Source organism: Rhinolophus ferrumequinum, chromosome 14, assembly GCF_004115265.2.
Source record: "Rhinolophus ferrumequinum isolate MPI-CBG mRhiFer1 chromosome 14, mRhiFer1_v1.p, whole genome shotgun sequence".
NCBI classification, from domain to species: domain Eukaryota; kingdom Metazoa; phylum Chordata; class Mammalia; order Chiroptera; family Rhinolophidae; genus Rhinolophus; species Rhinolophus ferrumequinum.
This window is the reverse complement of record NC_046297.1, coordinates 61,936,778-61,951,467: the sequence shown is the minus strand read 5'-3', so window position 1 is coordinate 61,951,467 and position 14,690 is coordinate 61,936,778. Positions and strand designations below refer to the sequence as shown.

The 14,690-nt window shown below is 37.6% G+C and overlaps 1 protein-coding gene across 2 annotated transcripts in view; it reads right to left on the bottom strand.

The window, feature by feature from the left end:
* Positions 1–14,690, bottom strand: part of NSMCE2 (NSE2 (MMS21) homolog, SMC5-SMC6 complex SUMO ligase) — a 210,139-nt gene that overhangs the window by 128,913 nt on the left and 66,536 nt on the right. For both annotated transcript variants that reach the window (XM_033126607.1, XM_033126608.1), the window contains exon 4: positions 7,247–7,400. In XM_033126607.1, the coding sequence (XP_032982498.1) occupies positions 7,247–7,400 (154 nt within the window). The remainder of the gene's footprint in view (positions 1–7,246; positions 7,401–14,690) is intronic.

The following is a 14,690-nucleotide window of genomic DNA, read 5'->3' as shown; positions in this document are numbered from 1 at the left end:
CTATGGGAGACCCACACAAATTGTTCACTACTTAAGAACTGACAAATCAATTTTTCAAGAGAGGAACGAAATACTTGAACTGAGAGAAAAGAAGTCTACGTGGGAGTGATTTCAAGAGATGGTGTACGATATAAGGGAAACAACATGAGCTTCGGTGTTACCCAAACCGGGCTGTGAATTTCAGCACTTTGGGAAGTTATATTACCTCTGTCCGTATGTTTCCTAAACTATAAAATGGGTACAGGTATCCTGTAGAGTTGTGAGAAATCACCAATCGCATATATAAAGGATGTAAGTACCAGAACCTGTGCATAGGTAGGCACTCAAACAAACAATGCCGGCAGTGACTCATCAATTCAACAAGCATTCATTAAGCACCATACTGCACACTATACGAAGACTGGCTGTTACTTTTACTTTTTTATTTTTTATTTTTTTGACAGACATATTGCTTTATTCTGCAGATCAATTAGGATAGAATTGACATTTATATAATACGGGTTTCAAATCCATTAACATGCATATTTTTCCATTTATTTACATCTTTGCTGTCCTTCAGTACAGATTTGTAATTTCCTCTATTGAGGAAGTGCAGATTATACTTTAGTTATGTACATCTTTAAAGAATGAGACATGTTCCAGGTATAACAAAATTTCTCTTTTTTTGAAGGTAAAATAACGACTTTTACTTTTCTTAATCTAAAATATAACTGTTTAATAATAAAATTGTATTAGGTAATTCTAGTATATAGGCACATGAAATGAATAACAGCAATGTTATAAGAGAGGGGAGGCAGGAACCGGGAAGACTTTCTTATAGGTTCCAGCACCAAACATGAAGCAGCATAATGTTATTTGAAGGTGGACTTAGATTAGTTAAAAATGTATTTTTCAAATTTAAAGGCAACTTTTTTTTAATGAATTTTTTTTAAGTTTCAGGTGTACAAAGTAACGTAATAGTTAGACGTTTAAACCCCTTATAAAGTGATAACCCTCCCCCCAAGCTACTACTCCTCTGACAACTTTATCTGGCTGTTACTTTTATTATCACTGCTTTCCAGAAGGACTAGGGCAAACCTAGGGCGAAGGCAGAATAGATGGACGTCATTATTGCTCATATAAGCGGCATGTAGAAAAGCTAATTCCTCACTACCAAAGCATTCCCTGATAAGCCTAAGTGCTTGACTAAAATTCCAAAATGACACAGAGTCAATCTAATTTGAAGTAATCTTTTTTCTTCACTTATTCAATTATTTACGTGGTACCCCAATCTGCTTTCAAATGTAAAAAAATTTCCGGAAAGTAACAACTTTATAAAAGAGAAGAGGGAGGATAATTCTCCCAATATCCTCTCTCTATCAGTTATAAAATTTAAATCCTTCCAACCTCAGAAATTATTAACTTGGCAAGATAATTATTTTCCAGTTTTCAGGCATCTCCTGTCTTCTGGTTTCACTGTTTACTAGCGTTGGAACCGTGAGAGTGTCACTTAACTTCTCTGAAGCAGTTTCATCATTAAGATGGGAATAGTACCATTTAGCTTCACTGCTGTACATTAAAGACATACGGGAAAGAGAAATTGTATGGGGTGCGAAATACAAAGAAACCAGAAAGGAAGGAAGACAGAAAAGAGTCAGACAGATACTGACTCACACAAGAGAAAGAGAGAGGCAAACACAAAGAATAAAAAATTTGCATAGGGCAGAAATTTCACTCAATGAGCATAAGTCCTCACACCAGGGATGCAATCTAGCCCTTAAAAATCCAGTCTCTGTTGTGAAACTTAAGATTTTTATCATTTCCCAACAATTAATGGTCATCCAGCAAGTGAATGGTGATGGCTTCATCAAGCTCATGAAGGGAAAAATGAAGCGCAACTGAGGGCCACAGGACGATAAAAGTGTCTGCAGAAGGAATACCTGTAGCATCCAAGTCCCTGCCCTCATGGAACTCCACTGCGGTTCTGAATAGATGCTGAAGGTAAAGGAAAAGCAACCCACAAGGAACAGTAAAGTGAAAGTATTTAATGCTCCCGGGGAACTCCCATTTAATGGGACCCTTGACTGACGTGAATGGCCACTCCCTATTTTCAGTTTGGAGATCTAGGTTGAGCATGTTTAAAGGAAAGGTACATTATAAGATTACAGTGTAAATTCACACACACACACACTCATACACACACCTTGAATATAAATGTCATCGTCACTGAAACTGATTTCTAAGTTTCACTCATGGATTCAAATATCTCCATATCTTATTTTCTGTACAGCTCACCTATGACCTAAATATCATGTTAAATCTGTGGTGAACATCTTCAGATTAGCAAATCTACACTTAAAACGACATGCTCTCTTTTACTCTTAACACTGAAATGTACCAACAAAATTGTATGTCATATTAGATTATTTTAATACTAAAGATCTCAGATTCACAGCCAATTCTATTTTTGACCACAAAGTGAAGCCCTTATATTTTGAAGGTTTCTAACTACCAATTCTTGTCTAAAGCGCTCCATTTCTGCACTAAAATGTCTGAGGCCTGCTATTCATATAATAGGCAAATGCGTAAAAGACACCAGAAAGACTGCTTGATGACTTGAGAAAGTGTCTACACAAAGGTGCCGGCACATTCAAAAAAAGTTCTACTGATTTTAAAACTGCAGGAAATCGTACGTTGTGATAGTGGAGACAGTTTAAGTAAAAGGCAAAAAAGAGAGGACATTACGTGAGCATATTATTAAGAAAAATTAATTTCACCCAAAAAAGTGGTTACGTCTGCCTTCAACCGAATCATACTGTTTACTTCACAACTTGGGTTAGTAAGAACACGATTACCATTTAGGAAAATGGAATTCTTTTCTGTGAAATTGTTCCCTAACTCAGTTACTACCACACTGCCACCATTGTCATCTTCTCTAGAAACATAAAAATTATCTTCAATCAATTTTGATTTGTCCAAGAATAAGAACTAAAAAAAAATGGGTGGCATTGGTAGGGAGACTGCCAGGCTACATATTAAGTGACTCAAACTAAAGTCTTCTGGCTGCTAAGCTCACATTCTTTCCACTGTGCGGTACTAACTCTTTCTCAATAATAACTTAAACCTAAAGTAAGCTTTCAGGGTTTGCAAGTTTGATCTTGGTAAAAACCCTGACAGGTAAACTGGGGCAGACATTATACCTCTAATATATAGGACACTGGGTACCCAGGGATAAAATGATTTGTCCAAAGAAATTGAATCTAATGCCTGGTGATAGCCACAAGACACAAATATCTACTGTAGCGCATCTGTTACGTTTGTATTCTAGGGATGGTAAGTACCAGCTATCTACTATACTGCCTCTTTCCTGCCATAATCTTTCATCACACTCTTTCCTGCTGGGCCTGAACCCAGCCTCAGAATCTTCTGGAACAGAGGCAGCCCCTATCAATTGACTGGCAATATTAGCCATCCAGATAAAATCTGCATTCTTATTCTTAGTCTCTTCATTTAGGTACTACATTATATAACATTTGTTTCTAACATTCTTTCTTTGCTTTTGATTTGATATTTTTATTAATGGTTTCTCTAATTATTTCATGTTTGTATGTATTGTCTTCTCCAAGTACTGGGATTCCCTCCGTCTTTTATTTATCTCAGATCACCAACAGCAATGATTCATACACAATAAATGCTCAAAGAGTTCTGAACGTACTTGAGACAAATGTATGGTATTTATGAAAAACATCTCAAGTTATAAAAAGGAAACCCAAAAGCAGAAACTGCCCTTGTTTCCGATTATGGTTTAGACCAGGAGGTCAGTAAATTTTTTTCTGTAAAGAGTCAGATAATGAGTATTGTAAGCTTTATGGGTCTTAGACCTGGAGGTCAGTAAATTTTTTCTATAAAGAGTCAGATAATAAGTATTTTAAGCCTTGTGGGTCAGGTGGTCTCTGATGCACCACTCAGCTTGGCCATTAAAGTGTAAAGCATCTATATGTAAATGAATGAGTGTGTCTAAAATCCAATAAAACTTTATGGACACTGAAATCTGAATTTTATATAATTTTCACACATCACAGAAAATTATTCTTCTCTTGATTTTCCCCCCAACAATTAAAAATCATAACAGCCATTCTTAGCTTGCAGGCCATAGAAAAAGAGGAGACTGACTGAATTTGGCACTCTGGCCTAGTGCGGTTCTCAAAGTGAAAATTTCTGGTGGTCTGCAAGATCCCTTCAGCAGGTCCAACTACCCATGTGTGAGGCCAGATTTTCTGCGTACACTTCAACCAAAACAATGTATTATGAGAGACTGCATACAGAAGCAAATATGAGGATCCAGCTGCCTTCTATTAAGCCAGAAAACGAGGAGATTTGCAATAATGTAAAATGCCACTCTTCTCACTAATTTTTCTTTATGTTATATTTCATATATTACATAATGCTACTTATGTTAACATGTAATGGATTTATTATTGATTTTTAAATGGATTACTATTTTTTAAATTCCCCCGTGTTGATTTCTAATATGATAAATGTCAGTAGCTATAACCCATGTAAACAAAAGTTCTCTGGGGGCCCTCAGTAGATTCTAAGAACGTAAAGGGATCTTGAGACCAGACAGTTTGAGACGAGCTGCTGAGGACAGCTGGGCTGACTCATCCCCGCCGGCAGAGTGTGCCCAGCCAAGCTTTTTCAGGTCCACCCACCTGACAGACCACCGGATGTCAATCTCTGTCCTGACTTCTCCCCACCTGAGAGCTTCCTGGTATGTCTTTGATTAGATCCTGATTGGTTAAAATTTAATCCCATTCAATCTGTGTTCTTGCACAATAAAGTTGGTGAACACATGATGGTTATTTTCATGAAAGAACCCTTCAGATATGTGCAGACCATAAAAATGCTTCAGTCTTTACTTTGCCAAAATAGGCAACTTGAAGCAAGTATTTCTCCTTGGCTTGTATTTTCCAATCTTCAAAAAAAAAAAAAAAAAAGAAAAAAAGAATGACTGTAATTCCTTGCCTCCATGAGAACACACCTCAAAACAAACAGATTTCACTGGCTCCTTTACAAATCATAGTCCCTTTGACTTCCCTCCACAAAACCTGTGGGGGCCCAATGCTTGTCAGCTTCTTCACAGCAGCATGAAATCTAAAGAAATAAAATGCACTAGACGTGGTGGAAGTTTAACTGACAGTGCTAATTAATAATAATGCACTAAAAATTACATTTTGCAAGTAAAAGATACACATCTTCAAGAGAGTATTAATATTTTGCTTGTTCAGTTATTTGAGATTTAAAAGAATATTTGAGGAGAAATAAAAGGGAAAGTTGTCTTAATTCCAGTGTTACCGTATATAGGAAAACCTTATATAAGGACACGTTTCTTTCACTATAAATTTACTTTGTCATAAGGTTTAAACTTTCTATCCAAATGGTGTACACTGCTAGCTTGGGGAATCCTGCCACCACCCCTCCCCCAATTTTAGAGAGAATTAAACAATAACTATGATTTCCAACATTTATCATTTTGTTGAATTACACAGTATTAACTAGAAAGTGTTTCTGCATAAGTATATGATTTTAAAACTCTATAGTTTTCTCTTATGGACTAAGAATTTTATAATCAATAACGAAGGATTAAGAAATTTATATTTTCAGATATTTATCTTTCAATCTATATTATAAAATACCTAAACTATCAGGAATTATGATCAGAAGTTAAATTTGCCATAATTTGTGATTATTGGCTCCAAGAAGTAAAATAAAACACATTTGGCTATTTTGACCAACACCAAAACTGAAATGAATTGGCATCTTGAAGATCAGAAAGCCATTAGCAAATTATTACCTGTTTGGGGATTATTACCCATTTGGGAAAACTGCAAATTATATTAGAAAGACTCTGGCAGCTGTGATGTTCAATGAAGAACAGAAAACAGACATAAAATGTGGGGAAAATGCTTACTGTTTAAATCTACACAGTAAAAGCAAAAGTCTCACCATAATTGCAAAACATTCCAAATTGTGAAACATAATTTGTAAAACAGACAAAAATAAAGTTGCTTCCTCAGTTATTTTTTGAGATCTCAGCATCAATTTAAAGAAAGTGCTTATATTTAAAAGAAAGCCTATTTCAAAATATGAAACCCTATACTAAGTACAAATAAGGACACAAAATAAATTTGTATCTCATATCATACAACATTCCTCCTGTTCCATGTCTGTGTAAATGAAAGTGATGTGAAACTTAAGTGGAAAAGAACAGTTATTTTCTTCACTATTCAATTCTTTAAGCAATAAAAGAAACTCAAGCTGAAAAGAAAGAATAACAATTGATGCTAAGGTAAAAACAATCAAATTACATAAAATTGTTATGTGAGTTACATGGAAAAAGAAGGGGGAGAACAAAGATATGAAAAAAAAAAAGAAACTACTATTTTCCAAGTAAAAAAAATAAAAAAAAAAAGGATATGAGTACTTCACTGTGTAGAAAAGGTACATCATTTCTGGAAAATACTGTCTACAAAAAATTTTTTGTGTAATAAATCATGTTCCCCACTCTCATTTTTAAGTTAAAATTATACCAATTAAAAAACCTGAGTATAATAAAGTTGATTAGGAAGGCAACAAATTTCAAAATCACATGGAATTTATACTAGCACAAAGATAGAAGAGATTCGTAAATTACATAAATACTAACCACTATGTACACCTAAAATTAATATAAAATAATTAGTTTGAATGTCAACTGCAATTGAAAAATAAAACTTTTTTTAAAAGATAGAAGGGATCAAGAGAATTCTGGTTCACACTTAAGAAGGAAAAATCGTCTGAGAAAAAAACATCGTTCCTACTGTATTCCAAAGCAACAAAACTAGAATTAAAGTATGGTTATTTCAAAGCTTGGCACAGCAGTTTAAAATTTGAAAAACACCCTTGTTATTTTAATAAAATAGTTTTCCGTTTTATTCTATTTTCCCAATTCCCCTCTCCAAGAGTGGGACAACACAGTGTAATTTTCTGTAGCTGGTGGGGAATTTTCTTAGCACTTTGTGGAAACTGTTGGCTTTCAGAAATAGACAGGCTGATTTGAACCAAAGTTAGACAAAACACAGAATTGCAGCAACAATAAAAAGCCATTTCGAAAGAGGATCAAGCCAAGCAGATAAGCAAACTTTATACAATCAACTTTCTGGGACTGTTCATCCAGTCAGTTCCCTAATTTCAAAAAGCCAAAGCAAAGCAAAGCGTGCTGACTTACATTGCTTCTTTAGTTCTTTCAGCTGTTGTTTAAACTGTACAAATTTTTCATTATTTTGAAAATCTGCATCAGAATTCTTATTCTGTAAAGCCAAAAATCTCTTCTCCACTAATAGCTTGAGATCTGGTATTTTTTCTGGACGCTCTTCTTTTACCTGAGGAAGACCATGACATTGTCTTAGTTAAAGGTTAACAATAACACAGTACCATTATTTTCATCTCGTTTCATTCAAATAAAAATATGAGGCAGAAAACAGAATCCTCCCCAACAGAGAACCAAAGAGGTCGGGACTCATTTCAGAATTGACTGCTGGTAAGCAATGGAGGATCATTCATCCCATCCCCTCACTGCTTTCTTAAACTACCCCTTCAATGCCCTGCTAACTTGCCGGCTCCTGACAACTACTGGAGGAAAACGTCACAGCAGCCCAACTCTTGTTTCCTGCACTTGCAGACCCTGAGCACCACCACACTTCCTCCTTTAACTCAGGTCTGCCCCACCTGTTTCCCCTTCCCCACGTGGTGATTCCATCCTTCGTTCTCCTCTGCTCTAACCGTCTGCCTCCCTAGGGGAGAGTGGCTCCTACTTCACCAAAGCAGTTGCGACTTGAACCTTGAACTTCACCATCTGCAGCCACAATAAGGAATAGGTGCCCCCTATTTGGGTCAAAGCTAAACTCTCAATCTGTTCTTAGTTTTCCTCCTAATATTTTATTATGAAATGTTTGAATATGCGGAAAAGTTGAAAGAATTGTATTTTACCATTCACCTACCTACTTTCTATGTTTGCTTTGCCACATATATGTTCATCTATCTGTCCCTCTTGCCATCCTCAACCTCGTTTTTAAGTTTGTTCTGAATTCCAACCTCTTCATCTCCTTAGAACTTACCCTCTCTCTAAGCTCTTTCCTCCAAAACGTATAAATTGGCTCTTTACTCCCATATTTAAAAACAACCAAGCTCTTTAATCCCTCCCCACTCCCCTCAGCTATTTTCTCTTTATAGTCCAGCAACGTGGGGGCGGGAATCACCTATACCCACTGTTTCTACTTCATCATCCTCAAACTTCAGCCACTGTAATCGAGCTGCTGGCCCCACCACATCATGTCAATTCCACTTCTTCAGGCCTCTAATTGGTCCCTTCAATCACTGGCCTTTTCCTGATGCTTCTGCCACCAAATAAAATTCACCAAACTCTCCCTTGTGCCCCAATAGGCCTTAGATTTCTTCCACAGCCCAAGTGATGTTCAATTGCATTTATTTATTTATTCATTTATAAACTTTAATTTATTTAGGTGTGTTTTTCCAGGACCCATCAGCTCCAAGTCAAGTAGTTGTTTCAATCTAGTTGTGGAGGGCACAGCTCACAGTGGCCCATGTGGGGATCAAACAGGCAACCTTGTTGTTACGAGCACCATGCTCTAACCTGAACTGAACTAACCAGCTGTCCCCAGTTGCACTTAGTTTTATACGTTTCTTTCTCCTAATGAAATGTACACTCTTTGAAAGATGTCTGATTTATTACTGTGTTGCCAGCACCTGGCACATAGTAGGTAGTACTCAATATATATGTTCTCAATATATTTCAAACAAACTAATCTTATTTGCTCCAAATATACTTACCCACTAAACCCCATAATTTATCAACTGTTATTATTATTAGCTGAGTACACAAAAGAATTTCTGAGCTGGAAGACAACTTAGAGATCATCTAATCTTGATATCTATCCACCTTCTCCAACTTCATAAATAAATGAAATGATATAAAAAGAAGTTAAATGACTTACCTCCTATCTTCCAGTTAGGGGCAATGCTAAGACTATAAGAAAAAACTCGGGTTTAGTTCTGGTCAGTGGGATATATTTCTGATCTCTATGAATCTGGACTCTGTGTATGTGAAGTTAAAAAATTATGTGCAATTTATCTGCTTAGATTACCCTTCGTCATGGAGAAAAGAATTATATAATCTTCTTTTGCTTAATTGCTATGCATTTAAATTAGCTAAATCCAAAACGAAAATTAAGCATAAAACCAAAACGCCTGAATTTGTATTTATAGTACAGAGTGAAGTGTTCTCACTGTACTGGTGAAACTCCACCAGAGCTGGATCTACCATCAAAGAGAGTTGTGAAAAACACAGAGAAGCTTTAAACACAAGTCCCATACGTAATTAAAATTTAAAATAAGTGCTGTAAGGCTAAAGAACCAATAAAGCTCGGTTTGGAAAAGAGAAAGTAGAAAAGCACTTTTAATAATGCCTTGTGTCTCAAGAATAAGAGCTATTAGACATGGTGACTAGCTATCCTCGACTTCTCCACTGGATTGAACAAGATGCGACAAGTTCAGATCATGGCATGCAAAGTTCAGAGCAGATACAGAAAATAAATTATGAGTTCTTAGAAAAGAATTATAGTCCCTCTTTCGGGATTTATAAAATAAAATGGACTCACATTCACACGAAATGTTAATGGTAACATTACAGGCTGGCACACCAATGAACCTTCCCAAGGTCTTTAATGAGTCGGAAGTTACTATTTAATCTGGGGTGATCAGAAAAGATCTGATCTGAACAGAAGGTCAGTAAATACCAATGTTCTTTTCCAACAAAGTCTCTAACCTATTCAACACATGTAATTTCCCTAGTTCAAATACAGCCACTGCTGAGGAGTTAGCAGAATGGGGTGGGCAGGAAGAAATGGATGGAATAGGCATTTTGAGGTTAGCAACATGGCAACCTGAAACACGACTAGGAAAACCTGAATAAACCAAATTTAGTGATTCAGAGTACTTTTGTTCCCCACAGCCAGAACCTCAAGAGAATTGCTGTAAAGCACATAAATTCATGGCTTCTGGAAATTGGATCCTGCAGTCAGCATAGCTATCCACCGCAAAGAAAACTTACTGTACTCTATCAAAACGAGAACCTGGAAAATATCAGATTCATTATCTGCTTGAGTCAATGCAGTAAACGGGGATTAACGATATTTTTAATGGTTTCTTGCTTGGTTTGTATCTTCAAGAGAAACAGATACATAATCCCAAAAGGGAAAGGAAAATAGCCATTTGTTGGGTAGCTGACCATATGTATTATCTAGTCTCAAAAAGGGAAGGATGGCCATCTCTTCCTAGGACAAATTTAAAACATCTCGAAGAATTCTGAGATGGGTGGAGAGGATCTATTAGATCCTGGCCCATCCCTTTATGAAAGTCCCTAGATAAAGGACTTGAAATCTCAGTGAATTAGAAGGCACTGTGTATTAGCTTGCTAAGGCTCTCATCACAAAGGACCACAGACTGGGCGGCTTAAACAACAGAAATGATCTTCTCACAGATCTAGAGGCTGGAAGTCTGAGACTAAGGTGACAGCAGGGCTGGTTTCTTCCGAGGCATCTCTCTCTGGCTTGAAGATGTCTGTCTTCTCCCTGTACGGTCACATGGTCTTCCTTCCTTACATGTCTGTGTCTACATTCCCTCTTCTTAGAGGGACACCAGTTACACTGGATTAGGGCTCATCCCAATGACTTCATTTCAACTTAATTACCTCTTTAAAAACGCTGTCTCCAAAGACTGTCACCTTCTGAAGTACTTAGGATTCGGACTTCAACAAATGAATGTTGCAGCAACACAAGTTAGTGTATACACTGAGTTAATGGATTTTTACAACAGGTTATAGATGATTAATCTTTAGACCATTATAATTTTTAAATGATAGAAATAACTAACAAGTAAAATTAGCAGACGCCATACGTACATAATGGGGCTTTAACACTGCCCTTGGGAGAGGAAAAAGTCAGGTTTTTATGCACCGCTCCACTTACCCATCCATGAATGCCCCCTATGTGCTAAGCTAAAAGGAGAGAGGACCAGAAAAGTTTATTGGGAGCAGATGGCAAATAGCTTTGAGAGCCAGGCTATGGAAGTGAGACCTGTGACAGGCAGCAGAAAAGACACTGAAAGATTTTAAGGAGTAACGTAATAATACCACGAGAACTTTTTTTTTAATGGTTACTATAGTTAACACACATAAGATGCACTACAGACAGAAGGAAGTTATTGCTGTATATTAACTGATATCAGAAGGGCTGATAATTTGGTCACAATATAAATGCTGTTTTTGAAGCAGAATGGCTTGAGTCTTTTTGTGAGAGGAAGACCAGGATGGATGATGACTCCAAGATATTCAATATTTAATATGGGCAACAAGCTAAACAACATTTTCTTGGGAAAGAATGGGGCAGTCCTGAATGTCTATATAACATCTAAGTGGAGAGATCTAGGTAAGCAGCTGGAAAGACATTTAAAATGAGAACATGGGAAGAAAAAGAAGAGAGATGAAAAAGGAGCCCTAAAAAAAGCCAAGAAGAAAACCAGGAGTGAGGAATGCCACAGAAGAAAGGAAAAGAAAAGTTTCCTTAAGAGAGAATGCTTGCCCTTTGGGGAAAATGATACAAGAGAGCTCAAGCAAGATAAGGTCTAAATTCAATTATTAGGCACTGGAACCTATTCATCGGTCTCGACCTACAAGCCTGTGAAGCTGCTCTCCAGCAAGGGTTATTCCACTGGTGTCTAGTGTGCTGCCTGTTATACAGTAGATGCTCAAATGATGCTGATGAACGAGTGAATCACAGGGAGGCTAATTTATGCTGCATTGTGACGAGAAAAAAGACTGAGGGAGTTCTGTGTGAACAAGTGAATAAAGTTTGGTGGCAAAGAAGACAGGAAGGAGATCATGGGAAAGAGAGGTAAAGAGACTTGTTTATTTGCATAGAGGGTAACAGTGGCTTGAAGTGAAGTTGATATGATGGAGGAGAAAGAACCTGGCCCTTGGGATCAGGCATATCCCGGTCCACCCTATGCATGGATCTTAGGACAGCCCTTCTAGGCCCTGGATTTCTCTCACCTCTTCATCAGGAATCGGGAACGCCCACCTCAATGCTGTGAACACTCCATTAAATCATGTTTGTGTTTAACTTTGGCACATAGTGGACGTTAAAAAAATTTTATTCTTCTCCTCCCAACCTTTAGCACAGAACCTTTAACATGGTTGTGGACTGAGAAGAAGGAGCCGGTGGGGAAACATAAATCAAAAACACTAAGAGAAAGCAAGTAACGGATTTCATTTGAGAAAATCATTCAAGTACTAGGGCAAAAACTCCAGAAGGAAGAAGACGCCAGCTGGGAAAGCACAACGGAGTCTTGCCCAGGTGTCATCAGGAGTGCCACAGCGCAGGGCAGGCAAGGACCAGAGAAACCCTCAAGCAGTGGAGGACAACAGGAAGTGGTGAGGGCTGTGCTGAGCAGATGTTCAAGCCCCAGGTGAGAGGAAGCTACTACACAGCTCCAGCTGACTGCTGCCTCGGGAGAGAGCAAGCCCTGTTTTTAAAGTTCTGTTTTAGAAAGCTAGACTTCTGTGAGACGTTTTCTGGCTTTTAAAACAATGTATAGTCTAAACAATACATCAGACTAAAAGCCATGAATTTGAAAACTCTGTTTAATGCAAACAACGTATTTGGGACATAAAAATAAAAGTATTTCTGTGATCCACAGAAGTATTTGGGTGGCCTAGTGCAATTCCCAGACTGCTACTTTAGGAATGAAATGTGGTCCTTTCACACAAGACAGAATCATGGAAAAAGATGGGTGTAGGGGAGAGAGGAGAAAGTAAAGGATTCCATTTGACATGCTAATCCAAAGTATTTATGATTAAAAATTTGGGCTCTAGGCTTGAGATTAAACTAAGGCTCTGCTATTAAGTGAATGACCTTAGAAAAGTTATTAGCATGGTTCCCCGAAAATAAGACTTAGCCGGACAATCAGCTCTAATGCATCTTTTGGAGCAAAAATTAATGTAAGACAGACCCGGAATTATATTGTGTTGTATTGTATTATATTATATTATAAAGACCCATCTTATATTATAGTAAAATAAGACTGGGTCTCATATTAATTTTTGCTCCAAAAGACGCATTAGAGCTGATTGTCCAGCTAGGTCTTACTTTCAGGGAAACATGGTATTAGGTTTGGTGCAAAAGTAATTGCGGTTTTTGCAATTATTTTTAATCTTTTAAACCGCAATTACTTTTGCACCAAGCTAACAAATGCATCTACCCTTAGTTTCCTCCCTTGTAAATAGAAAATAAGTATTTACCTCACAATGTTGCTGAGAGGAAGAGATGAAATGAAGCAATAAAGCCCTGAGCTGTGTGTCACAGAGAATATTCAATAATGAGGAGCTGTTATTACTGTTATCATTATATATAGGTCTGCAGGGTGCCTGGAAATACGGGACTGCAGCTCCACAGACTAATATGGAAACACCCACGCGGAGGAAATCAGTGTATCTATTGATTTTAATGAAGAACGTGGAAATGGATCGGATTACCAAGGGGACTGAATACATAGAAACTAAAAAAGGATAGAACTCTGGAGAATACCAATTTATGGAGCAGCTAGAAGAGTCTAAAAAAAAAAAAATACAGGAGTGAAGAAGACAGCCAAAAGAAAGTATCCCACAGTCTAGAAAGAAATTTCAAGATCTGTCAAATGCTGCAGAGAAGTCAAACTAATAAGCACTGAGAAGTGTCCGTTGGACTCGGTGATGGGGCCACTGGGGACTTTAGCAAGAGCAGAGAAATGCACTCACTGCTGACTCCAAAATACCCAGAGCTTTGTTTAATGAATTGTTTCAAAAAGATGGACGCGTGATTGGAAACACACACACAGATCCCCGAAAGTTCCCTGGACTCTCCAACTGCTCAGTTGCAGGTCAGTCACTCCTAACTGTTCAGTGGCATTTAACTGGAACCCAACACGCCTGTGACCGCACGACTTCTCTTATGTCAGCAAGGGGGACATAACCAACGAGCGGACTGTCAACTAAGCCAGGCCTGTTTTTATGAACAGAGCCTGGCTGTTTCAGGCAAAAAGAGAATGGTGGAAGCAAAAGGCAGAGCTTGGCCCTTACCCCACAGTGAAACTACGTATTATTTTCAGCGTGCTTTGACTTAACATTTTAAATATTTCTACGATGATAATATATCTCATTTCTTTCAAACAAGAGTGTACACATGTACAATTACTCAAAGCGTGTCATTGTATTGCCATAGAGCAAAGTGCAGGTCTCCTCCTCCAATTATCCTTATTGCCGTACAGCCATCGTCTCACTGGGCGGGGAGATCACAGGCGCTAAGCATATTAACGGGCTCGGTTACTCACACTGTTGAATCATGTGAGGTCTAGTATAAAGTTAGTCACTCTTGTAACTGAACCAAGACGCGGATGCATTTACTCTCTCCGAAACAGCCACTGTTCGATGTTTGGCTACCAAAATAACATACACCCAGTGACTTATACTTTGGAAATCGCACAGCCTTTAGAAATGTATTATGGGTATACATAATAGTGAGAAGCAATTTGCTTTGTGTTCTGCTCAGTACATTAAGTAT